This window comes from Molossus molossus, unplaced genomic scaffold (genome assembly GCF_014108415.1).
Source record: "Molossus molossus isolate mMolMol1 unplaced genomic scaffold, mMolMol1.p scaffold_m16_p_7, whole genome shotgun sequence".
Classification (NCBI taxonomy): Eukaryota; Metazoa; Chordata; class Mammalia; order Chiroptera; family Molossidae; genus Molossus; species Molossus molossus.
In genome coordinates this window covers 104,584,709-104,597,641 of record NW_023425401.1, presented here as the reverse complement: position 1 = coordinate 104,597,641, position 12,933 = coordinate 104,584,709, and the positions used below count along the sequence as shown (strand labels likewise).

The following is a 12,933-nucleotide window of genomic DNA, read 5'->3' as shown; positions in this document are numbered from 1 at the left end:
TTTCCCCTCACAAAAATAAATATACCAAATAAATATTCCTGTGCACAGCCCACCCCGCACCGAGAGAGCTGATGCACTTTGTCCTTTCAACCAGGGACCTTTCTCCGCAGCTGATCATCAAGGTTCACAGGTGCAGTGATCAGCAGCTGAGAACTGTTCAGCACGGGGTCCGGCGGCCACGTGGACAGTGGCTTCTGGAAACTTCTCCCCAAAAGAGAGCCGGTGTGGAAGGAGCAACCTAAAAACTAGGGGTCAAAGTTACTGCCACCGCACCAGGACCCCAGTCGCGAACAATTGATCCAGGTTACCATCATGTCACATGACCAACATGTCTCCCAGTGCAATGCCGCTTGGGGACCGCAGGCTTCCACCTGACCCTGTCGGGTCCCACCAGCAAGGCCGGTTTGGGCAAACACGACGTCACCCTTCTGCGGCGGGTGTAACTGTGCAGCTGTGAGCCTCTCGTAGGCACCGATGGGACATTAGACCCCCCTTCCTTCCTTTGCTCGCTGTCAGCCACTGCCTCTCCTCTCAACGTCACGGAGGTGCCCCGGCTCCGCCTCGGGAGGGTGAGCTCGGCCCCTGTGCGGTTCGATGGCCCACAGCAGCGCCAGGTCAGCGGGGGCAGCACGGGCACCCAGCAGCCTCCAGGAACGGGCAGGAGCGCTGAAGGGCACAGAGCAGTCTCTTGCTGAGGGTCCTCCCTGCATCTGGGGCAATTGTGAAAGGCGGGAAGACAGACCATTGGGATAACGTGGGGAACTGCACAGTGGTACCAGCGCCCTCCCCTACGCCTTTCCCTCAAATCCCCCCAGAAACTCTCCCCGGGCCCTGTGTGTGCTGAGTGTGAGCACACACTCATGAGGGAACGTCAGCAAATCCTTCTCCCCTCCCTCGTCCCATTCCAGATAACAAGTGTCTAGGCTCCCGGTGCAGGTCCCTGTGAAACCACCACGCAGAGGGCCGCAGGCAGCACGACGGATGTGTGACCGGTATCCCTCCGCCCGCGGGGACAACCTGAGCGGGGAAATGCATTCTCTGTCCACAGAAATGTGACCTGGGGGTCCACACAGGTACAGTCCTCACTCCTTTAGTCACAGTTTCCTGTAGGTCATCGGACATGTTTCTAATGGCTACTCTGAGTCTTTGTCTATTACATCCAGCCCCTGGTCCCTCTCACAGGCACTTTCTGTGTCTGCTTTCCCCCTGAGTGTGGTCACACTTTCCTGTTTCTGTACCTGGCTCATAATTCTTGTTGGAAGCAGGACATTTTAGATGAGACTTCAGGTCTTTGTACCTTCCCCACATCACCTCTGGGGCTTTCCATTGTCACCTGCTTGGCTAGTTTTTTGTTTATTAATTGGCTGGATTATTTCAGTGAAGTCTGTTCTCCCCTGCACCGTACTTCAGTGTTAAGTGATGACATCAGAGGATGTAGCTTTCCATGGGGTGTAACCTGGGGGACGCCTCCATTCATCCAGGGATGAGGGGGTTTGGGCAGGGCCCTTTGCCTGTTCCCTCACCATGCCCAGCTGTTAACTCCACACTAACTGTGGGCTGATCAGTCTCTTGTTTTCAATAGTCATCCAGGGCATAAATTGCTGGAAAGATCAAACAAATCAAATGTGGGCCCCACTGAAGGAATCCATCAGAGGCTACTTAGTATTTGAGATTTCTTCTGACCCCTAGAGGGTCCCTCTCAGCTCCTTCTTTCTCCAGTTCTTGCCTGCAACTGAGCCAGCCAACAGTTCAGCCCAGGTCTCCAAGGAATCTACCAACCTCTTTGCAAAGGGCTGGTTCTCAGAGAGCCCCTAGGCTTGGATTTCTCCACAGTGTGTTGCAAATGAGGTCAGCTCCTGGAGGACAGATTACCAGCTCTTTGATGACTGACCTACTTTACCTACAGGAAATTCTCTGAGTCACTGCTTTGGGCTAGGTTGGGGACCATGGCACACTCCTCCCTGAGTGGTCTCCATTGTAGGAGCTGGGCTCTCAGAGAGGAGTCAGGCCGGGGGCTCCAGCCTCAGAAATCCTTGACTAGCCTTTGCTGGTTTTCTGCCCAAGGAAATGTCTGTGTCCCAGGAGTGCGTGCTGGGCAGGAGAAGGGATCCCCCACTTCTCTGAGTCAATGCCCCTGAACTAGCCTCAGTAGCAGGTAGCCCAGGAGCAGCATAAGGGATGCTGCTGTCCTGCCCGTCCTGGGAGACAGCCCAGTGATGGGGATTAGGGAGAGGGGGCGCCCTGTGGTCTGCCTGCCTGTGTCTGGAATGTCTGGTCCATGAGTTGAGCAGGGGAGGAGGCAGGGGATCGTGGTTCAGATATCACAGGAAGGCCCTGTCCTAAGTAGATTTTCTTGAGTAAATATTTCTTCATGTACTGTATACCCTTAGGGCCATTTCCAGAGATATTAGCCGCTTGTCTAGAACAAGTTCCACCCAGTTCACGGAGGACCATGTCCACAGAGCTTGTCACACTGTCAGACCAGAAGGAGAATCCCCATTAGTGTTTTCCTTCCACTTCCTTTCTTGTGAGATAAGGTTTTCAGTGTCAGCTAAAATGTTCATTTTCGTCATTTGCTTCTATTCATCTGCCTGCTTAGCCAGTTCTTCACTTTCCCTCCCCACCCTGTGGCCGCCGCGCTCCAGGAAGTGAAGGAGCCACAGCGCCTCGCGCAGGACCAGATGTTCACGGGCACCGCCCACAGGGGCCCACAGCGCGGCCTCGGGGATGTCAGCTGTGGTCCTCGTCGGTGTTGCACAGCCGTCCTCGGACAGGTGTTTGGAAACATTCACCTCGATGACCTTCAGCACCTCCGGAACTGCTGGGCTTTGCTGCACCTCGAAGAGCCTGCCCGCAGGGCCTGCGTCCCCGGGCCCTGCCCTGTGGCTGCTGCCGCCTCCCGCTCCGCCTCTCTCCCCGCAGCTGCGCTGATCCATCCCCGCTCGTGGCTTAACCGCAAATAATTACAGTTTGGTGACAGAAAAGAGTTTTTTTATTTTACTTTATTCAAACAAATGGAAGCAGTGTATTTTAGAAATTTGCTTTGGGATTTGAAAATATTGTCTGGTTTGTCAGGGTTTGATATGTAAAAATGATAAAAGTTATTTATTTTCATTTCATGTTGCTTTTAGAGATCAGGGAGTCATCATTTCATGGGCCTGAAGTTTACAATTGCCAACTGCTCTTTCCTGTACAAATGACTTCAATATATTTCTTGTTAATAGATGTTTGGAGTAAGATGGACGGAAGCCAGATTGTTCAAATCTTCTTGTGAGAAGACGGCAAAAGATATTTCTGATCAAATCGCAGAGCAAGGTGTCGGGACGATTTAACACCAGGGGACAGGCAGGAAAGGACACAAATGCACGAGGTCAGAACTGGGCACGTGGGTTTTCAAACTGACAGGGAAACCGAGAACAGCAGAGCAAACAGCAGCACACGCTAGAACACAGGAGCAAACAGCAGCACACGCTAGAACCCAGGAGCAAAGAGCAGCACACGCTAGAACACAGGAGCAAACAGCAGCACACGCTAGAACACAGGAGCAAACAGCAGCACACGCTAGAACACAGGAGCAAACAGCAGCACACGCTAGAACCCAGGAGCAAACAGCAGCACACGCTAGAACCCAGGAGCAAACAGCAGCGCACGCTAGAACACAGGAGCAAACAGCAGCGCACGCTAGAACACAGGAGCAAACAGCAGCGCACGCTAGAACACAGCGCCGGGTGTTTCCAGGGAACAGAGGCGGCACATTCCCAGGGAGATCACTGCTGTGAGGTGACTAGGGCTCCGGGGGCAGAGTATCCCCAGCCATGGAAGCTCCTGCACCATCGCTCTGCACGGTCCCTCTCTCTACACAGTGACATGTAGTATTGGATCCCCCACCTGCTCGCACCCTGGCCCTTCCCTGGGTGTTTGCTGCGATGGTTTAATCTCCCCAAGCTCCTGGTGTCGGCCCCATGGGGCCCTGCACGGTGGGCCATGCTCTGTGTCTCTAGGCCCTGAGAATATGTTTTTCCCTGAGCCTCTCCTGTGTCTCCCCTTGTGGCCACACTTGAGTGACCATCACATTTAAAATATATGCTGGAACTTCTGGTCCAGATGGTGGTGTAGGTAAGTGGTGTACTCACCTCCTCCTACAACAACATCAAAATAACAAGTAAACTACAAACAATGGTGGGAGGGGCAGAGGGGGACGGGCTGGTCCCACACCCACGTGTGGCGGATAAAAATCAGGAGGACACCTCTGCTGGGAAGGTCCTTCCTGAGGAGCAAGGAGTCCCTGTACCACACCAGGCACCCAGCTCAGGGTTCCAGAGCCAGGAAGAGAATTCCCATCACTTCTGGCTGTAGAACCAGTGGGAACTGAGGCTCAGGGAGGCTGAGGCTGCTGGAGCCCCAGGCAGCTCCTCTTAAAGGGCCCACACAGACTTACTCAGACTCGTTCCCTCTGAGCTCAGTGCAGAGGAGAGGCAGCTTGAGGGGCGCCAGAGACATAGGAGAACAAACAGAGCTGTTTGGCCTCAGGGCGAGGGCAGGAAAGGTGGCTTTCTCCTGGACAGACGTGCTGGCAGAGGCTGTTGTTCCTTTGGTGAGCCCTTCCCTCACGGGGCTGGCAGAGGGTCACCATATCGGGGACTCCAGCAACCTGGCTCACACTGTGTGCCCCACCCTGGTGATTCCCTGAGGTCCTGCCCCACCCAACTTTCAGGCCCACCCAAGCTGTTTCTAGTGGCTTTTCCATAGGATTGGCCTGTCTTGGCTCCTGCTTCAAATCTTCCTAAATTACCTCAAACAAGCAGCATCTGGTCTCAGTGAGCCCCATACCTCTCGTTAAGTGCCCCAGGCCTGGCACTAAAAACAGCCAGCCTTGGTTCACAGCTTGGCTTTGCCTGGGCACCTCCAAGCCCAGCACAAGAAGCAGCCATCTGCAGATCGCTTTGTAGTTTATGCCTGGTGACCTTGGGTAGAACACAGGCAGTGGCTGACCTTGCCCCAGAGCCAGCACACCCAGTGGACAGCTTCAGGACACTAAAAGCACTACCACCCACCCACTGCCACAAATGACACACTCAAGGAGTGAGCTCAGTGGGTACCAGAGCCCTGCTAAAGTAAGTCTTGCTCTGTGTGGTGGGGCCCTGCACAGCTGATCCTTCAAGGTGGTCAGAGGTCAGTGGTCAGTGGGCACAGCCAGTCCTTGCAGCTGATCAGCCTGAGTAAATCCCTCCCACTGATGTGCCAACAGCAATCAAGACTCAATTGAAACAGAAGGGTGTACAGTCCACACTAGGGGTGCATCTCGAGGGCCCAGCTGTGGTGATGAGAGAGGCTGTGCCACTGGACCCTACAGGACACCTACTACAATAGGCCACCCTCTGAAGGCTAGGAGACATAGCAACTCTACCCAATACATAGAAACAATCATAGGGAAGAAGCCAAGATGAGGAGACAAAGAAGCATGCCCTAAATGAAAGAACAGAACAAAACTCCAGGAAAAGAACAAAACAAAATGAGGATAAGCTATCTAACAGATGCAGAGTTCAAAACGCTGGTTATAGGGATGCTCAAGGAACTTAGTGAGGACCTCAAGAGCATAAAAAAAAGGACCAGCCAAAATGAAGGGTGCACTAATTGAAATAAAGAATAATTTACAGGGAATCAATAGTAGAGTAGGAAAAGCCAAGAAGCAAACCATCAGTTTGGAGTATAAGGAAGAAAAAAACACCCTATCAGAACAGCAAAAAGAAAAAATAGACCCAGAGATGTGGAAGTAGGGTACAGACTGACAACCCTCAGAAGAGAGGGTGGTGGGGGGAGGGGAGAGATAAACCACAGAACTTATATACTTGTACGCAAAACTTCCCTACGTTGGTGAAGGAAACAGACATACAAGTCCAAGAAGCACAGAGTCCCAAACAAGATGAACTCAAAGAGGCCCACACCAAGACACATCAAAATCAAAATGCAAAAGGTTAAAAACAAAGAGAGAATCTTAAAAGCAGCAAGAGAAAAGCAGTTACCTACAGGGAAGTTCCCATAAGACTGTCTGCTGATTTCTCAAAAGAAACTTTGCAGGCAGAAGGGAGTAGTAAGAAATATTCAAAGTGATGAAAAGCAAGGACCTACAACCAAGATTACTCTATCCTGCAAAGCTATCATTTGGAATCGAAAGACAGATAGAGTTTCCCAGACAAGAAAAAGCTAAAGGAGTTTATCACCACCAAACCGTTATTATATGAAATGTTAAAGGGTCTTCTTGAAGAAGAAGATAAAAAATATGAACAATAAAATGGCAATAAATACATAACTATCAACAATTGAATCTATAAACCAAATGAACAAGCAGAACAGAAACAGACTCATAGATACAGATAACTTTTTGTTGGTTGCCAGACAGGAGAGGGGTTGTGGGTATGGGTGAAAAAAGTGAAGGAATTAAGAAGTGCAAATTGGTTGTTAGACTGATGAACCTCAAAGGGAAGAGGGAAGGGGGTGGAAAGGGATAAACCAAAGAACTTATATGCATGTAGGTATAACCAATGGACACAAACAATAGTGTCGGGAAGGCAGGAGGGGGCTGGGAGTGGGGAGGAGGGGTCAATGGAGGAAAAAAGGGGGGACATCAATAATGCATTCAACAATAAAGATAAATTTTTAAAAAAGAAAAAGAAAAAATATATATGACAACACATATGGTCTGTGACTTGCATTTCTTTTTTCTTAATGGTGACTTTGATGAGCAGAATGATTCGTTTTTAAAAGGCCCAAGGTATGAAGCTTTCAGATTTTCTGACTTGTGTTTTTGGATCATGTCTGAGCATCTGGCTCTACCCCAGGTCACGGAGACATGCATCTATCTTATTTTCAAAAGCCTATATGGTTTCAGGTTATTGCTTTAGGCCTGTCACAGTCTATTTTAATATGGCATTTAGGACAGAACAAGGCAAGAAACGCCTCCTACCGTAGTGCACAGGGAGACACGCCCTACCCATGTTGCTCTCCGACGTCCCTCGAGCTGACCTCTCCTTGCACAGAGCTCTCCCCAGGGCGCCCTTGACCTCTGAGTTCCTCAGGCTGTAGATCAGTGGGTTCAGCATAGGGTTGAAAAGACTGTAAAACAGGAACAGGACCTTCTGCTGCTCCTCAGGGTGGCGGGATCTGGGCGCCATGTACATGACGATGGCGCTGCCAAAGAAGAGCCCGACCACGCAGAGGTGGGAGGAGCAGGTGGAAAAGGCCTTCCTGCGGCCCTCCCCAGACTGGATCCTCAGGATGGCAAAGAGGATGCATGTGTAGGACACCAACACCAAGCTGAGAGGCACCACTAAGATAAACACACAGGCAACAAAGATGACAACCTGGTTGAGCCTGGTGTCCGCGCAGGCCAGCCCCAGGACAGACAGGATCTCACAGAAGAAGTGGTTGATTTCACGAGGCCCACAGAAGGGCAGTCTCAGGATGAGAACCACGTGGACCAGAGCCAGGAGAGAGCCACACGCCCAGGAAGTGGCGGCTAGGCCCGTGCACACCCTCCAGCTCACAATGACAGAGTAATGGAGGGGCTGGCAGATGGCCACATAGCGGTCATAGGACATCACCACCAAGAGGAGACATTCAGTGTGAGCAAAAGCCATGTATAAAAAGGTCTGTGTTATGCACGGGACAAAGAAGATAGTTTTTTTCTCATGCAGAAGGTTTTCCAGCATCTTGGGGACATTGTTGGAAGCATATGAAATATCAACGATGGCCAGGTGTGCGAGGAAGAAGTACATGGGGGTGTGCAACCGGGAGTCCAGCCAGATGAGCCCCAGGATGGACCCGTTGCCCAGCAGCGTGGTGGCATAGAACAGGGAGAAGAGCCCAAAGAGGAACATCTGCATCCTTGGGCTGAGCGGGAATCCCAGGAGAATGAATTCTGTGACCCATGTCTGATTTTCCATCATGCCCTGGCGACAGTGCCTGTGTGGGTCATTGCAGTGTGCTGTGGGTGGAGGAGCAAATGCAGACCTGGGTTAGTTTTGAAATAGACAGAGGGCGTTTGTGGTGTTCACTGTGTGTTGACCCAGCTAACAGTCCTTTCCAGAGTCATTACGTCATACCCTTTCATCCACACTGCAGTAGAAAAACAATCTGTTCAGGTAACGAGTATGAATGCTATTGTTCACTTTGATTGCAGGATCCACACTTATAATCCTCCTGATAGAAGCCACAGAATAAACTGTCTTCCAGAATGACTAACCATTTTATTTCTGAGAAAGGCCCACCGCCATATTCTCAGGTAGTTTTACTTTCTAATGTATTTAGTTTTTAGATTCCGCTCCCACTTTTTCCTCTCCCATTTGAGTTGCTCTTGTTGTGCGGAGTCCATGGCACATTGTGATCATGCGTAAACAGGCGAATTAATGAATTAGGGAATGAGGTTTACAAGTGCAGTTTCAAAGAGGTTCATTTTCCTCCGTATTCACCAGGTTTAGGGCTTTTTAAGGTTGGCATTATGTGTTCTACTTCCTGATGTCATGTGGGAAAATCTGGCTGTCTCCCTTCTGGGCACAAATAGAGGGACATCACTAATCTGATCAGCATTCATAAAAGTAATCGATGGTACAGGGTCAGGGCAAGTGGTTGTCTAGGTAAACACTTAACAATATACCATTAGCCCTCCTATCCCACCGCAGCCTCTTACAGGGCTTCTCCCCCGGTTCTGAGCAGATGCTCTCTGGGCCTCACTGTATTTGAATAGCACCTAATACATGGGATGGATGGATGCATGCATAGATGGATGGGTGGGTGGATGGGTGGATGGATGGATGGATGGATGGATGAAGGACATTACATTAGGAGTAACACACAATATGCATGTCCTGAAATTTAATTAAGTTATTTCTCTCTTTCCATCAACCATGTGGCCTCAGGAGTAACCGAATGGGAAAGCCCAAGATGTTACACAGAAGTGTACACCTGCTACAAGGCAATGCACGATATACAAGATCACTTTCAATGGGGAACTTATAACCCCAGATCTGCAAATTCCAACCCTATCTTTAGCCCAGAAAGCTGCCTGCCCATCAGGTGACCCTGTACCTTGCATTCAGTTTGCTGATTTCTGGACCCCTTCCTTCCTCCAGACCCCAGCTTCTCTAAATTACCACACTTTGCAAAAAGCCTTTTACTCACTGTGGCGCCAGCCCTGGTCTTAGCTCAGGATATTAGATTCAGAGGAAACTGCATAGAAAGGAGAGGTTTTGCAGGTCAGAGCTGAGGATCTTGTTCCCTCCAACAGTCTCGGAGAGAGGATTGGCAGGTGCAGGAGTTGTCCCTGTTCTCTCGACACAGGCTGATACAGGTGCTGGGGACTGCTCACTGCTCAGCTGCAAAGGTTTTATAGTGAGGCCATCTCTACCCAAGCCCTTCTAGATTGTTCCTGAGGGTCCTTGAGGTAGACGGGAAGAGGACACAGACACACAGACACCACCTCTACCAGGAGATCAGAAGATGTTTGTCTTTCTGTCCCCATTTCTCTGGGCGCTGGGGATGGATGTTCAGAAGAAAAGGAGCTGGTATTATGGACTTAATACCCAGCTAGATCCATACGTGTGAAACTCATATAGTAATAAGGACAAACATACTCCTGGGACCACGTTGCAAATTACACCCCCTAAGTATTTGGATGGTGATGGGTTCCCGGGTCTAAGTCTTGCCCCAGAGGGAATTCGTGGAACTTGGAGGAAGTAGAGCATCATCCTTATGAGATAATGACTTCAAAATTGGCACTCATTTCTTTCTCCTTAGATAATTCCAAGTTGGGTATTGGTAGAGAAGAAAAACATTTCTATCAACCGTCTCCCACTTTGGTGAGAAGGATGCTGAGACCTGGCCACATCGTACCTGAGGTTTTTATGTGGGGTATCAGAAGTGAGGGAAGACAGAAACTGGAGTAAAGCTGGCCTTGGAGAGGTGTCTTTGGGTTTAGAGGACAGGAAATGACAAGTGCACGTCTTTACTACGATACACTCGAAGTTCAGTGAACATTCTGATGTAACGATGCCTTGGAATGAGGTGTTGTCTTTATATAACACAAAATAAAACATAAAGAGAGAATTTCTTAAAAATTATTCTGATCGTCTCTAATGGGTCCGGCCTACATGTGCATGTGTGTATATTTATGTGTGTTTGCTCACCGGGCAAAGTTTTTGGAGAGAAACATCCAAAACCCACTCATCAGAACACATTCGGTACTTTCATTTGGAGAGATGTAGGTGTGTTAATGTGTGTGCAAGGTGGTTCTCTGTTAACAAGGCAGGAAGGAAAGAAAATATGCCTATGGACTTTGATTCACAGCCTAATCAATAATTCAAGACATACCTATTTCCATTGGAAAAATAAAGAAGCTCAGGAGACAATTGTCCTGACACCTCTGGATACGTGATAAGAAAAGTTTAGAAGCCATGTACAGTGGTTTAAACACTAGCTGAAGCACTTAACTAGATAAAGTAAATTTATTGACTACCTAAAACTAGAGAATGCCATAAAATATTACCAAGGTGAGTTTCCATTTCTATATAGTATCTCGCCATATATGATTACTTCATATCCAGAATTATTCATATGTGGATATTTAATTTAATTGAGTCATTCATTTGTTAATTCATTCATTCAATTTACACTTATTGGGTATCTGCTCTTTGTGGGCATTGTCCTAGACATTGGAGAAGAAGACATTGATGAGATACTGCCTTGAACTTCAAGGGTTTGACAGTTTGCCTATAGAGCGAGCCATGCAAATCAACAACTTAGGGGCTGGTTTAGAAGTATGCACAGTATACCGTGGGACGAAGAGGAGGTGTGCTAGACTATTCTGAAAGGGGGTTGAGGCAGGCCTCACGCTGAATGAAGGGGATGCTGAGACTCTCTCCAGGAAGACCTAAGATGAAGAGGACATGCCCCCTGCCCGTGTGGCGCCGTAAAGAGTGGTTTCACGCACTTACAGAGACAGTACTTGGGATGAGCGTTTATGGCAAGGGTTTAAAGAGAGTCTCACTTTTTATTTTTTATTTTTATTTTCTTTATTGATTTTAGAGAGAGAGGAAGGGAGAGGGAGAGAGAGATAGAAACATCGATTGGCCGCCTCCTGCATGCCCCCCCACTGGGGATCGGGCCCACAACCTGGGCATGTGCCCTGACCAGGAATCAAACTGGCAACCTCTTGGTACCTGGGTTGACGCTCAACCACTGAGCCACACTGGCCGGGCAAGAGTCTCGTTTTTAACATGATGGGTTTGATGTGCTCACAGGATGTATAGCTGGGTGTGTCCAGTAAGGAATTAACTAAACTGTTTGAGAGTTCCTTGGAGATATCTAGGCCAAAGGTAAAGATTTAGGAATCACCGCATCAGGCGATAGTTAAAGTCATGGTTAATTACATAACAGTCTGAGGAATGGGGTACTCCAAGAGACTTGGAAGTGGGGTAGAGACTGACAATCCCCAGAAGAGGGGGTGGTGGGGGAGATAAACCACAGAACTTATATGCATGTGTGCATGGACAATGGACATGGACAACAAAGCTGGGGACAGGGTGGGGAGGGGGAAGGGGGAATCGTGGGGGGAAAAGAAGAAACATCTGTAACAAAAATAAATTAATAAAAACAAAGTCATGGTTAATTAAAAAGGTCATTTAAGGAGAGCAGGTTCAGACAGAAGAAAAGAAGATAAGATTAGTATACTGATGGATAAAATAGATCCAGAGACATGGAAGCATGGAATAGATGGAGGAACCTCAGAGGGAACGGGGTGGTGGGCGGGAAGAGATGAACCAAAGACCCGATATGCATATATATACACACACAACCCGCGGGCACAGACGACAGTGCCATGAAGGCCTGGGGGGAGGCGTTAGGGAGTGAGGGGAGGGCAGACATCTGCAATACTTTCGACAAATAAAGATAATTTTTTTAAGTTAGAAAAAGAAAGAATGACCAACATTAAGAGGTAGACAAAGGAAGATAAATCTCCGAAAGCAAGCAAGCAGACAGATCAGTGAGTTGGCAGCAAACCGAAGAACACACCAAGGAAATCACCGCACCTGCTCACTGCGTGGCGCCAGGACGCAAACCGAGATCTTCTTACTCCTGTGACTAATTCCAAGCCACCGTTTGAGATACAGGAAAAGTCTGCCTAGAGCCACACCGAAGCCAGTATTTACAGGAAACAAGTGAAATGAAGCCAGAGCCACGGAGGGAAAGCCACGATCACCCTTGGAGAAAGATGGCACGTTTCGCGTCGTTTCCCATTTGCACGGAGCTCTAGAAAGGGGAACGTTATGCAGCCTGTATGGACATTTTAACTTACAAAGAGCCTGTTGTTAAAAGAATAACTGGAAATACCACACAAACGTGCAGTGAATTCATTGTGAAAACGAAGAGTTGTTACCCTGTGTGAAATAAGGACTCAGCGGGTAGAATGAGGCCAAGGGTGGGGAGGCAGACGACCCAAGATTTCCAAAGTGAGACTTCAGTAGTGCACCCTGCCAGGGACCCGTTCCCTTCAGACGGAGCCCTTTCAGTACCACAGAAACATATCTATACTCCAGCAACTCACCACATTATCCTCAATTCCTCAACACACTCAGAAAGGGCAGATGACTGGAAACGTATATGGATTTCATGCCTTCTCACCTTTTCACCAATTAGGGGACAAAAGTCAACAGGCGCTCTTATATCTCCAGGACCACAGTATAAGCTCGGGGGGCGGGGGCCAGAAACGGAGCAACATTTTCGGACACAGAAAGATCAATATTATACTCCGTGTATTAATAAACATCATTCTCAAGGACAAATTTTATGTCTGTTAATTTGTTGGGTGATTCTTGTTGTTGGTTGTTTTTTTTTTTTTTTTAAGAAAACCGTCAAATTCTCCTTCTTATTTATTTTTTC

The 12,933-nt window shown here is 48.6% G+C and overlaps 1 protein-coding gene across 1 annotated transcript; it reads right to left on the bottom strand.

Moving 5' to 3' along the window:
- Positions 1–2,579: 2,579 nt before the first annotated feature.
- Positions 2,580–7,946, bottom strand: LOC118619727 (olfactory receptor 2A5-like). The gene is made up of 2 exons (XM_036246357.1): positions 6,992–7,946; positions 2,580–2,860 (listed from the first exon to the last, which is right to left on the bottom strand). The coding sequence occupies exons 1-2, from the start codon at positions 7,944–7,946 to the stop codon at positions 2,580–2,582; spliced, it is 1,236 nt and encodes a 411-aa protein (XP_036102250.1).
- Positions 7,947–12,933: the final 4,987 nt, after the last annotated feature.